Source organism: Ascidiella aspersa, chromosome 3 (genome assembly GCF_963924565.1).
Source record: "Ascidiella aspersa chromosome 3, kaAscAspe10.2, whole genome shotgun sequence".
Taxonomy (NCBI): domain Eukaryota; kingdom Metazoa; phylum Chordata; class Ascidiacea; order Phlebobranchia; family Ascidiidae; genus Ascidiella; species Ascidiella aspersa.
In genome coordinates this window covers 5,566,473-5,580,389 of record NC_139449.1, presented here as the reverse complement: position 1 = coordinate 5,580,389, position 13,917 = coordinate 5,566,473, and the positions used below count along the sequence as shown (strand labels likewise).

The 13,917-nt window shown below is 36.1% G+C and overlaps 2 protein-coding genes across 2 annotated transcripts; one reads left to right on the top strand and one right to left on the bottom strand.

Annotated features, from left to right (window-relative positions):
- Positions 1–303: 303 nt before the first annotated feature.
- LOC146158206 (uncharacterized) lies at positions 304–4,309 on the bottom strand. The gene is made up of 4 exons (XM_083385567.1): positions 4,072–4,309; positions 3,442–3,603; positions 2,343–2,479; positions 304–1,069 (listed from the first exon to the last, which is right to left on the bottom strand). Exons 1-4 carry the CDS (start codon positions 4,255–4,257, stop codon positions 841–843), a joined length of 714 nt encoding a protein of 237 aa, XP_083241693.1. The 5' UTR covers positions 4,258–4,309; the 3' UTR covers positions 304–840.
- Positions 4,310–11,755: 7,446 nt separating this feature from the next.
- Positions 11,756–12,563, top strand: LOC146158205 (guanine nucleotide-binding protein G(I)/G(S)/G(O) subunit gamma-8-like). The gene has a single exon (XM_083385797.1). It carries the CDS (start codon positions 11,756–11,758, stop codon positions 11,960–11,962), a length of 207 nt encoding a protein of 68 aa, XP_083241923.1. The 3' UTR covers positions 11,963–12,563.
- Positions 12,564–13,917: the final 1,354 nt, after the last annotated feature.

The window sequence follows — 13,917 nt, the reverse complement described above, 5'->3', positions numbered from 1 at the left end:
AATCAAATGACATCAAACGAGTTTCCGATTTCCGATTATTTTAAACGAGTTTTCCAATTTTAATTGTCTAAAGTTTTATTTTTACTACAATCACTTGACTATGAATTGATTTGCTCTAATTAGGACTTGACATGATATCTATTCAAAAGGAATGGCGTTGTACTTAAGTTATTTTACAAATGACATGACCGGGACATACGTCATTTCAAAGTGACTTGTTTACAACACTGGTTCTTTGTAGTTTACGAAACTACGGAAAAAAAACTTTGTTATTTTACTTCTTCTTGGCACATAAGCCTAAAGTTTAGGCCTTAAACAATAAAGGACGCTGTATTAATAACACTGTAAAAACGCATATTTACTATTGTTAAATATCTCAAAAATATACCAAACATGATTGCAGTATTGGGCGACCACGAAAACCATTCAAGTATAAAAATATTTTTTCAAGAAAATATTATTGACAAAAAACTACTAAGTAACAGCCAACACTCAGATAAAAAGGCAAATTTAAACTTACAAACAGAATTTATTAAAAATCATCAATTTTGCGAAACATTTTGGCGTGTTTTACTTCCCTAACCCAACGAAATAAAACCACGACATTATATTTATTGGATCTTTAATGGAATGTTGACATTTTGAAAACAGGTAAAATAAGTCTTAACAAAAGTGATACAATTGTTAGTTGTTTACGATGCTGGTGTTAGTCGTTTACGAATCAAATTTATAGGACAAAAAACATTTTTTTATGATAGTGTATAGCACTGCCGTTACATATAGATAAAAAACTTGCTAGAATTGCAAATATAATTAGGCTACATTAAAGAACAAACACAATTACATCCACGACTTGTCATCGAGATCAATTACAACGGTTTTACCAGAGACATGAGGCTCTTTGCATTTAGACATGATTTTTTCGCCGGACACAGAATCCTTGTAGTCACAATAGGGAATATCTTGGATGATTTTTGCTCCTGCTTTGCGGAATATGATCGCCGTGTAAGCCGATGTCAATTCAGCAAAGAAATACTTGCAACCTGCTTCTTTGGCAAGCTCCCACGATCTATGAAAATAAAATCAATTTATGGTTCTCTTAGAATTAAACAGTGTTAAACAAAATTTACAATTTAAAAAAAATTAAAGTCGTTTTCACTTTATCGTAGCCTACGTATTTAACCAGTGTGACATTACGTCAGGACGCTTAAAACATTTAATATACAAGGGACAAATCAAAACAAAAAGATTGCCCATTTCTGAAATTGAGTTTTTGCAGTTTTGTGTAAATTTTAGGAGGTTGAAGGTACACCAAAAGTCACAAAAAAATTGTTCAGTGGCGACAGAACAACAATTTTCAAATTAAATGCATTGGTACGATTCGAACAAATGAATCTTGATTGTAAAATGTAACAGAGTTTGGTCATATACCCTAAGGCCTAGGCCCTACAGCTATGAGTAACACTTATACCTACAGCTATTGATACGGTAAACATTATCCAAAACCATATGGTTCTATATAGCAATAAGCACTACAGCTGCAACCACGCGAATCTTGCCTGCCAGCTCCGCTTTTTGCATTTGAAATTAAACTTTTTTATGGGTGGCTGCATTCAGTAGCGTATCCAGGGGGTTGTTGGGGGTTCAGAAAAAAAAACAAAAAACGTCGAGTTAGACGCACGTAACGTTTCACGCTGTTCGCTGTCTGCGCTAATATCCGATGTGGGTGTAACAACGGAATTTTTGTAACTAAAGCAGATTCTCTTACAAGGTGGTCTAACTGTGATATTCAAAGTCGGCTTTTTATGTAACGATTGTTATCGCAAGATTATTCTCTTTAAGCAAAGACCATGTGTTTAGTGTGAAATTGACACAACTTATTTTCTCTTTACAGCAGCTTGTAATTTAGCTGACTTGGCACACTGCACGGCACAGATGTGCGATAATCGTGGCATAATAATACCAGGTAAACCGATCTTCATTTAGTATTGCAGGTGGCGAAATGCGTGCTTGTAATTTAGCGTGGTGAAACTTTACTAGACTGCGCTGATAGTCGAAACATGATTTTACCAAAACCAATCACGAATATTTCACCGTCTTTGGTTTAATTTTCAAGATGTTATAACTATATGAGAGCACCATCAATGCAACTCTTTTTTGAGAAAAATGCCTTAAAAATCTAGCGTCGTTTGGGAAATAACCAGCCTTGAACATTAACAAAACATTAATATTATCATTTTATGAACAATTTTTTCGACTGTTTCTGCATATGATGATCAATTGAGTTGTTCTCAGTTAGTCCAGCAACATTCGATACAGTAACGTGACAAGAAGAAACTTACTTTTTAAGGATTGCTCTTCCCAGGCCCAGTTGAAAACATTCTTCAACCACTGACACCAGTACTCCTTTCACGAACTTTTCATCACCCGCATATTTCTGGACGACTTGTTCTGGTCCAAATGACATGCACTCAAGGAACTAAAGTATGTATAGATCAAAATGTCACAAGGGTGGCTATAAAATTCATCTTAAGCGATATAATAATTGGTGATATATGAAACAAGTTTAAATGTTCTAGAAGCTTCCCTTGAACAAGGGTCCGCAAATACTCTTTAGCGCGTCTCTTTCTTTGACTCGAAATTACTACTCACAAATCTGTTCCATCGAATTTATTCGCTTGTTGTTTTAGGTGAATAGCTTTTCAAACACCTCCAACCGTATAAACACACAAACCACGTAAAGATTCGCGCAAAGCGTAATATAAGTTGCGAGTTTATGTCGGCAAAGTTTGCGAACACTTTACGTTAGTAAAATTTGTAATTATTGTTCACTCTGCATGGCAAAGATATAAAAGATTTTGCGTTTTAAGCATACAATTAAATACATTTAGTTTGTATAACTTTTAATCGAAGAAGCCGAATTGCTTGCGATACTTTGACGACAGAGAAAAAGCTAAACAAGATTTCCTCGAATAAAACAAACTATATGGCTAAATAGATTCCAGCTAAGTGTACAGTTTGGTTTTTCAATAATTACAGTTGGTCAAAAACAAATTTAGGGTACAGGGCCTCGTCTAGTTTATTTGTGTCCAACAAGGTAAGCTCGAAAATTTACGAGGCCTGAGTATGTGTCGTGTGACAACGCTAGACGCGATTAAAGTAAGTATAAAAACAAATGTTGGGTCGCCACCAACTATATTTGCGAACCACTGCTCTAGAATTCCGCTCTTACTGCAATTGCAAAAATAAAACTTAAAACAATAAAAGTTGCACACATTTTGCTGTGCTAGTATTTTTATATTTTGTGGCCGAAAAACAATACAATGTAAACTTTTGTATCATAATTTTGTGGGGTTGAATATATTTGGGAAATTTTACCTAAAGTATAAACATGTAGACAAGTATAGGCATAATATTGTTTTTTTCCTATAGTGGTCTTACTCTGTACATCTGCTCCAGTTGTAATGGTAGTTTCTTTCCTTCTCCCCATGCTTTTAATATTTTATCTGGCGAGTAAGGACCGGATGCCGTGCGAATTGCAACAATCTTGTTGTTGTCCTCAGGTTCGTACGCGCAGATTGACTGGCCATCTTGTACACTTGCCTGTCACAAAACGGATGATTAATGAGACAATTGTCTTACAGTCTATACTCCATAGATTGCTTTTGTAAATTGCCAAGTATTGGTCTTACACCCAAATATATATAAGCGACGTTTGTAAACTATGGCCATCACATTTGGGCTCGGTATTTAAGATACATCAACAAATTTTACTTATTTTTGGGTTAAATGTGTGGGCATTTGATACGATACAAAATGACGTCATTACTGTGGTCAAACTGGAAAAATTTATTCAATTTAATCGTGCAATTGTAAAGATAAATCACCTCCTTTCCGCCGAAAGGAGGAGTAAATGTGTCTTGATTGTATATGCAGCATACGAATCGACATATAAAACCCTGTCGGTACAGCATAGCTATGGTTTTTAATAAAATTAAAACTAGTCTTATTTCGCAGTTGTCCACATTTCTATTAAGGGTTTGAACCTAATATTTCCTGCATTTTATTTACCCATGAGTCGTTGGTAAGATCCAATGCTCCGGTTTCAGGAGTAACTCCTATCGTGGAACTGAGCGGTTCCCACTTCACGAAATGGTTTATCATGATTTGTTTCACCTCCTCGTAGTCGCTTGGAACTATTTTTCTCCAGTAAAACTTGCGTGTCGGGTTTTCAGTTGTTAAAAGCAAGTTAGACATAATGGTGGTTATAACAGTGGATGTCTTTCCGGGCCAACTGATTTTTTTCCGGGACAACTTAACAAAATTTGAGTAGGTTAATTTCAACAAAGTTTACTACGTTGAAATATCAATGGCGGTAAAACAAAACAAATAGCAGCGTCTAATGTCAACCTTGTTGTAACGCCTGGTAGAAGTCGCGCAAAATGTTTTAACCAAATCGGATTTGCAAATGTGACACCTACACAAACTTTATATGTATTTCTGTTTGGCAAAAAATTAAAAGTTAGCATTTTTGACTAGAAATACTCCTGCTTATGCTTGTATCCATTTGAAACACTGCTTTTTCGCTTTCTCTTTCTCTTTTTTATCTTCGTTAAAAACTATATGTTTTGCCTATCCAAAATGTGTCCCGTCCATAGCTTTCTAAATCTGTCCCGCGCAACATTTGCCGCCACTTTAACGTATATTCAGCATTTACTTCTATCAATAAATACCTCGCTTGTCGTAACACCTCAATCCGGATTGTGACCAAATTGCCCCAAGCAAAACAATTGGGTTTGCTTTGGCAGATGGCAATAAACTCCTTTTACAACTTGTAACAACAAATGTAACACACGTCACACGGTCGACTAAACGACCTGCGCGAACTTGGCGCGCTGGAATAGGTTTTGGGCAATATCTCTGAAAGTTGTGACGATACAGAGTTGAAATTTTTACACAGTCCTTGTATTGGTTACATCTTCCCAGCAATCACACTTTTAGCAAAAAATATTGAAAAAAAATTATATTCAAAAATATGAATATTAATATTCAGCGATATTAACCCTTAACTGTTGAGCCAACAAGTTCAAATTTTAACGATATAAACTAGGAGGCACCACCTTCAAAATGAGACATAAATCATGTTTAAATTCATTCGGACTGGGTGTTTACTGTTTCTTTGAAAATTTCATAATTGTTGGCTTAACAGTTAAGGGTTAATATCGCTGAATATTAATATTCATATTTATGAATATTAATTTTTTTTCAATATTTTTTGCTAAAAGTGTGATTGCTGGAAAGATGTAACCAATACAAGGACTGTGTAAAAATTTCAATTCTGTATCGTCACAACTTTCGGAGATATTGCCCAAAACCTATTCCAGCGCGCCAAGTTCGCGCAGGTGACTAAACGCAGGCTGCGCAACAGACAATTTTGAAGAGACAGCATTGAAAGCTTTAATACAAAAGGACTCAAATTACAACAAAACCTCTGCGAGCATGACAGTTCGTACTTTAACTGTCAGCAATTTACAAGGCCACACATATTTGACGTGAGACCCCTTTGCACATATAATCAGACACCTTATAAGAATGTTTAATACTACAGGCCTAGCGGCAAATATCACCACAGATGGCGGTCAATGGTGAGAATGGGTATCAATTATAAAGGTAACAAACATGTTTTTTGGTTGGGTTGATAAATGGACCACTGCACACTAATCGCCACTTTTAGTGATCATGATTAGGGACATTATTATTTTACATAAAAAGGAGAAAATTTAACCTACAAAATTAGCATTTTAACCGGTTAAATGTTGTTCGATGTAAATCAAAACAACATAATGACATAAGTTTAAATTGAACGACAATTTCAAATCGCTCATTGAAGTTTTTGTTTTTGTGCCTTTCATCAACGATTTTGACTTAAAATTATTTGACAAACTTCGACTTAGGCTAAAATGCAAATTTTGTCAATTTTTTTACTTTTTCGCCGCTAAAAAAAAGTAATCTGCCGAATCATGACACTATCGTTTTATTACTCGCATTCATTTTTTTCGTGACATTATCTTTGTGGATTTTTTTAATAGTAGGCTTTTTATACTTGGTTGTTGTTGTTTTTTTAGAAGTTATACGGTGGTTTAGGAATATTTAAAAATATTATGTCACATATTATTTAAAATGTAGAAAAATTTTATGTTGCATTTAAAGACACTATAGTTATAAAACCGTGTTAAACGTGGTCTACGGCTAATAAAAAAAATGCCTAACTCATCAACAAAGCGAACAAATTCTGTCAGGGGGGCGGTGAAAGCTTTCTCTGCCATTTTAGACATGCACATTTCGCTAAAGAAATGCATTTTTTTCTAAATTGCATTACCATGAATACGCAGCTTCTGTTATTTGCCCTTGGGCGGTCAATTCGTGAACAAAATATTTGTTGTGACAGAAATACAGACGCAACATATTTTAACGAAAAATAAAACAAACCTAAAGAATTGCACAACCTCACGAGCACGCGCTATATCTCAGCTTTGAACTTACATCTAACCTTAAACAGGCCAGGAACATACTAACATGACCATTCCCTCTGCTGGTTTAACAACTGTGCAAATTGACCCAGGCTTCGATTGAATAGACACGACAAAGCCAAAGTCATCTGCAGCCATGCGTACCGCGTTCTTGCACGTTAATAATTGTCGACGCGAGGTGCACTGAACTTGGTACCTGTGGCGAGCCAAGTTTAAAACACAATGTTTATCGACCTTGACCCTAGCTGTGAGGGTAAGTGATGTAACGCACAAACGAAAACATCGGTGGGTCATTTCGGCAGCCAAGTTTTAAGGGTTAAATTAAGTTCCTACTTTTGATTTTTTAGACAACCTTGCCACCTAAATTCAAGAACGCTAGAACCTAGCTTTACACTAAACTCCCCAGCCACGTTGAGGCTACATGCTTGTGGTATATTCTAGTCACTGAGCGAGTTCACGTCTGGCTTGCACAAAAGGCTATGACCATTGCCACAAACCTGGTTAAGCAACAAACGCCGCAATGCTAAAGTTGATTAATGCTATACACGATAATCCTGATCCATGTGGTGTATTATACGGTGCTGTTCGCCACGCGCGAAAGTAAACAAATATATCTGTGACAACGACATAGAGATGAAATCAACGATAAAAACTCTCTACCTGGATTGCATGAAATATTTCAGAAATGTCTCCACAATATTACGTCAAAATGGGACCCCTAAAACAAGTAACCTTACAGGAAACATAGGTTAATTATGAATGTCGTGCACAAATAAGCAACTGAAATCTTAGTTTAAATACATTCAAAAAGATGGCGGATTGGCCCCTAAAAAATGACACAAACTGGTTAAAAAAAAGCATCACCAACGCATAATTTAGAACAGGGCTCGAAAACATCTTCAGCTAAGGGAACCATAAAGGCCAAATATTCTTAGTTGTATTTCTATGAGAGCCAACACTTTTTTAACATCTAGTGATAGGTTGAAAAAAAAAATAGTAAATTGAGCAGGGTCGTTTATTTGTTCATATTTAAAGGACAGAACATACCATACTTAGCACGAAGAAATGAATTAGCTAAGTTTGCAGAACTTTGATTACTAAGTTTCGTTGGAAACAACAGGGCCTTTTGAATGTAAAGAGATGATAACAGTTGCGAAAAACAAATAAGATTCACGCGAGTATCCAACAAATTTGCCTCTATGTGTGTTAAAAGGAGAAATAAGTTAGGAAAGCGGTCGTGGCCGCGTGCAGTTTTATTCAGATTATGCTGAGAAATCATTATATTTATCTGCAAGCAATGTTCGTTCATCAAAAGAGCCATATGGCGTCACAAAAAAAGCCATATATGGCTCGCGAGCCATAGGTTCCCGACCCCTGATTTAGAAGCTAATGCAAGAAGGCCAGCACAGAGTTTGCAAATATTTCCTGTCGCGGAAGCTTAATTGACAGACTGCAAGGTCAAAATTCCACTTTTACGCACATTATCGCGCAACTCTTATCTATGTATGTCACATCTTTGATTAGAACACATCTTGCAAACGCCATAAACGTATGGTATAGTACTGTGTATTAATATATGTATAAATAATGTATATATTTTAGACATATTTCTGTCTGGGTACAAGTATGAGGCATAATTGGCCATGTATATTGGGGCGTTGTAAATGTTTAGTGATTAATGTATAGATAGCAACAGTTGATGTTTAATTTGTAAATCCGCTACGTTTAATTTGCAAAATTTCGTCTTACCATTAACTTAATATTACTGAACAAAATTTAAACTATTGGCAACAAAGCAGGACTTTGCTTTTTCGAAAAAAAATTAAGTTATAACTTAACTCGAAGTAGGGCTGCATAGCATGTTAAGATTAGACCACTGGTCCACATTTATTTCCCTAACGAGAGATAGCTGTGGTGTTTCGGCGCTTCATATTCCCATTATAATAAAGAATATATTTGGACTGTTTCAATGTAATTTAATGATTAGTAATCGGATAATTAAACCCATTCGTGCCGACCCCGGGAGATTATTTTATCTGTAGCTAACGAAACTGTACATTACTTTAAAAAAGCTAAATATTTTTCTTTATCGCCTAAATTTCGGCTGTTCGTGTATACAAAAATTTTAACAATGCACACTAGATTACTAGAAGCGTCAAAAGATTACTAGATTAGACATTTATAAAACAATCAATAAATTATATTGCTGCATAATAAGCTGACAATAGGGGTCAACTGATCTATAGCCTACAATTAACAGACAATTTTACTTCAATAAATTAGCTTTTCATCCTAGCGAGTGCAAAAGATTTGTGCCATACATTTAACCATTCACCCTGTACTCCAGCATTCCACTGTCTGCTTGATGTAAAATCCAAATGGTAAAGTCCATTTAAAACAATACACGGCCAATGCAAAAATCTCGCTTTTTTGTGTAAGAAGGAAATTACGCGTTCTGTTTTACATATTTTCGAAAGAGGGAAACACGGTCATATGGCTAACTAACATGTACACGATTAATATTTCGCTTAAACGACCAACGCGTTCGAGTTAGTATAGATTGTGATGTCGTTTAACAGATGGCACCTTCATCGCAGCCCTAACGTTCTCTTGACCAAACATGGCGTCCAAGTGAGAGAAAAGAAATGATGGGGCCATTTAGTATCCGGGGTGACGCGCATCATTTAAACAACCGTGTGGATTTATTTGGCTAGAGGTATGTTGGGGCTTGAGTAAAAGTAAGACTGCTTGTTGGGAATTACTTTGAGTGGATTGCGGCAAATTATTTCTATTTTTGTTACGGATGTGGATGTAATAGTGGGCTTTGGATTACTAGGGTTGCTTTTAACCGACTCCGCCCCGAAACACTGGTTACAACACTCAAGTACCTCCTGCATTTCAGGAATGTTGTGTGAAATCGTGGCCAGATGAAGTAGATATGCACAGAGAAATGGGCACGTGGAACAAGCTGCAACTGTACTTGACATTCCCAATTCATTCACCCTTTATTAAGTCGCCAACAGATTGGGCTGCACCGATGGTATTGGCATTTCATGACTGCAAAATAATAACAATTTGTTTGTCCAATGCAGGTTACGTAGCCACCATTTCAATTGGCCAAATCGTGGAAAAAAATATTTTGACTGAAGTTCACCTAAACGGATAAAGCTATCCAGCTGCCACGCTTTCTATAAGGCATATTCGAAAGAGGCGTGTCTGCGCTGATTTCCTAGAACTATATTTTAGAACTGATTTCAGAATTAGGCTGGTAATTGTGATAAGCAAAGGAATTTAATTAGTAAATTGGAGGCATGTTTTAACCTAAACTTTTCAAAATGGGAGAATACTGTCTTTGGGAGCTTATATGGGTTACGGGTTAAATAAACCGCATACGAAATTAACGCAATATACCTCTTTTGCGTCGTGCTATGCAGTGTGCTATACGTTATTGTGTTAATAAGTCTTGCTAATCAAAGGAGTCCGTCAATAGGTTACTTTGCGTTCATTAATGTTAAAATATAAACTGCCTTGTAAGATATATAAATGTCATGCAGATGTCAGAAAAACAGCGATACTACTGAACATGCACTTTATCATTGACAGTAGATTAAATCAGAATTTGGAGTACGTTGTGATGGCAATTTTGTATCTACATTTGAGGATTTTATAATGGTATTTTCATTGTTGCCTATAAATTGACCTTCTTCGATATACGGAACTTAACAAGCTCAGCTTAAGCCACACATAGAACGAGCATATTTTGACAGAGATATTCGTGTTCTGACTTGCGGAGTGGTGTCACTTTACGCAGCGCATACTTCCTGGTAAACCGCTTTTTGCGCGCCTTTTAAGAACTGGAAGTGGCAATATGTTTTTCAGCAATAACAATTCATTGACACTTTCTGAAAATAAAATGTCTATTCAGACAGAAGGGTTACTTTTTAGTTTTGTGTAGGCGTAGTAGCCAAAAATCTTTGCGGTGCAACTTTTTCAAGAGATTACCTCTAACAGTACAGGCGTTTTATAACAAAACACAAAATGTCCAGGTCAGTGCCGAGGTTGTACCATAGTATATGTTTATCGGTTTATATAATCCAAGTTTATTTTGATTGATGTTCAGTCTTCAGAGAGCCTGCTTGAAATCAAACAGTGAGAAATGAGCTTCCGACTTTTAAGTCCCGCTAAACGCCTTTATCGAACGGTCTTTCATACCGATACAAGTCTGTAGATAGCGGAAGTTAGATTGTAGGCAGTGTCGTGAAATGTGTAAAGTCTTCATCGAGCCGTCACTCGTTTTGTCCGTGTTGAACGGGTTTCTATTTAACCAAAAATGCCACACATTGACTCTTGTATTAGTTCCGCGTATACAACGTATTGTTACAGGACAGAATTGCGACGCGTGTTAGTCGAAAATGTTGTCTGAAATCTACGTGTTTTTTTTCAGTAGAGCAAACGGCAGTGTATTCGATGTGCGACGGTTATTTGAGTTTTTTTCGTGCCAGACAGTGTCTTGTTCAGACCGGTAATTCTCATTCGCGCTTGTCCTGACGCCGTAGTACGCTATGTAAACATTGTCGGCACGAAGCGTTGTTTACAGTTGCGTATGAAATGTGTAAAACTAAAACGGGACTGTATACCAATGTACTTGGGTACACTATGCACGGAGACGTTTCGATACGAACTTGTATCATCTTCAGTTAGTGTGCGGGACTGTACTGAAAATATTAGAATCTAACACAGTGATTTTTATACACTTTATAGGTGGGGAACACGTGTAGAACTATAAAAAATGCACACTTGGCGATCATTGTTTTTTGCGTATATTCGTATTTCCCTTGAACTGCTGCAAGTTTTAGAAAAACGCAAAGAGTGACTAAAAAGTAACAATTGGGTTGAGTTGTTCCAACTTAAAATTTAAGAAATTCTAGGCCTATATCCCGTATCAATTTTACTGGTGTGTTTTGGATGTCTATACATGTCAATATTAGATGTATAAAAGTGTATCTAAAAATCAGTTTAGTAAATATAACAACAAGTGAAAGACTGTATATGACAATCTGCGCAATCCTGGATCCTTCCCTGGCTAAGACTTTAAGTCATTTCGAAGAAAATTCTTTTTTAATATTTAACGCTGGTAACGTGAACGTTTATTTCTTTTCAGAGTTGCGTGCGAATTGACAACTTCCAAAAGTACTTTCTTGAAATGTTTAATTAAAACTGGTAAAATGTCAAACAACAAACGCCTACAAGCGATGGAGAAGCAAGTGCAGCAGCTGCGAATAGAGAACAGTGTTGAAAGGATACCAGTGTCGACAGCGGCTAAACAACTGGTAGATTTCTGCACCACGCACCAGCTGAACGATTACCTGGTTACCAAGCAAGGAGACAACCCGTTTAAAATTGGCAAGCAGGTGCATTGTCCTTTTCTATGACGGCCCTGTAAAACGGACCCTGTCGGCACTGTAAATCTGAACCACGATTTTTCCGGGTTTCGGGAAGAGGATTTTTATATTGCCTGCCAAAATATCTGCAAGTTTTAGCGCCTTGTCTGTTTCTAACCTGTTTTGTTTTCGCATAACTAAATTATTGGTAATTATCTTCAGGAAGATATTTTTTTAACAAAATGAATTGTTATATTTAAAAAACATCTTTTAAATACTCAAAGTTTAAACAATCCGTAGCAACTGTAACTCAGTTTACTGAGCAAACTAAACTTACAGTTCTGTTTCATAAACAAACGATCTAACAAATATAATTGCGCCTATAACCCATTAAAAACCGAAATATCGGTTTAACAAAATCTCGTAGCATTGCCACCTTTTTTATTGGCAATAGCGTGTTTGGCTATTAACCCCCAGCCCAATAAAATTAAATGATCGATTTTTGATGTTTGAAATGCATTTTTTATGTATACGGAAAACTTTGCACTGCTGGACACCTCTTGAACTTTATCACTACACTACTGCAATGGTTTTCGTAACAAAGAGTCCAGCCGAATCCGAACCGGAGTTTTATGAACCGGTTTCGGCCTAATTTGACTCGAACCATAACTGAACCTGTACTGTTTTTTTTTTTCAAACTGAATTTCATTGTTTAGTTGTTGAACCTAAACTGACTGTAGCTAAAAAACACATACTTACTTATTTGATCAATAATCGTATGGGACCTTTACTGTTAAGAGTTCTGTTCGAGCAAAATTAATTGGAACTATACTTAGATTATTTTGTAGAAAGCCCGAAATCATTGAAGAGATTTTCTGCCAAATGTAATATTAGAAGAAGTTGAGTGAGAAAATTCATTATAACACAATAGATCAAGCTGAATTATTTTTTTCTTGAGGTATGAACATCATGAAAATATTATCACCATATCGGAGAAGTTAAAAAGCTATAAAATTTAAGTATTTGTGTAGGCTCTTCGCTTATGGCAAAGGTGTATAAAAAACGATAGTTCTGATTTTATTTTGACATTAATCACATTCAAAAGTAGTTACGCTTATACAATATAAAACTGTTCATATGCGATCTAATAGTTTAAGCCAGTATTAGACACTGCACTTAGGACAGCCTTAAGAAACGCAATCTAGATGGTATCTAATTTCAATCAGGTCCTAATCAAATGTTCATTGATTGTATATAGCTGCTGCAATATAATATTTACAGTATTAGAATACTTTCTTCTCACAAAAACTGTGAACTTTTTCGTTTCGCTTGCCAACATTGCCGTTCCATTATGTTGAACATATTTTTCAAATACGATTTTCGCATAGTTGAACCTGTATAAAAATTAGTAAAATTAATAGCTCGAGGCATTCTGTGGCTTGACTGAAAAATCCACCATTCCGAGAATGTATTAGCGCAGTGATTTTTTCACATGCACCAGAAGTCGAGTAAATTCCGCCACTGGGCATGACAAACTATTAGCGCGCAACAGAAGAGCTGCTACTAATTGAAAAATTTTAATTGAAAATTCGGTGTTCCTATAGAGTTAGTCTGAGTATTGCAGCTTTAAGCATCCGAAAGCAACTTTTTAAATGTGCTGGAAATCCTATTTATGTACAGCTATTGCAATAAAAATCATGAGTATGTATACTACCATTTTATAAGTAAAATTTTGCCACAAAAATGCCAAATTTAGCCACAAAAGCTTACAAATTGTGCGCGAACTTTTGAATGCTGACACGCGATTTTTACTGGAGAAAGTTGAATACGGGTGATTACGAAGAGGTGAAAAACGTGGTGCTACATCACTTCGTCAAATGGGAACCGCTCAGGTCAATGTTGAATATCACCCCGGAAACTGGTGGTTTGGAGTTTTACCATTAAGATTGATTTACTTTACAGCATATTATTTGCCGAATGCCATAATATAAGACGATATGTATGGT

What these genes read in the sequence shown, in the direction of transcription:
- LOC146158206 (XM_083385567.1), bottom strand. Translation starts at nt 4,257, where the DNA reads ATGTCTAACTTGCTTTTAACAACTGAAAACCCGACACGCAAGTTTTAC. An exon ending in AACTGGAGCAGATGTACAGA is followed by an intron (nt 2,480 to 3,441) that starts GTAAGACCACTA and finishes TACATACTTTAG; the next exon opens with TTCCTTGAGTGCATGTCATT. An exon ending in GGAAGAGCAATCCTTAAAAA is followed by an intron (nt 1,070 to 2,342) that starts GTAAGTTTCTTC and finishes TTATTTTCATAG; the next exon opens with ATCGTGGGAGCTTGCCAAAG.
- LOC146158205 (XM_083385797.1), top strand. Translation starts at nt 11,756, where the DNA reads ATGTCAAACAACAAACGCCTACAAGCGATGGAGAAGCAAGTGCAGCAG.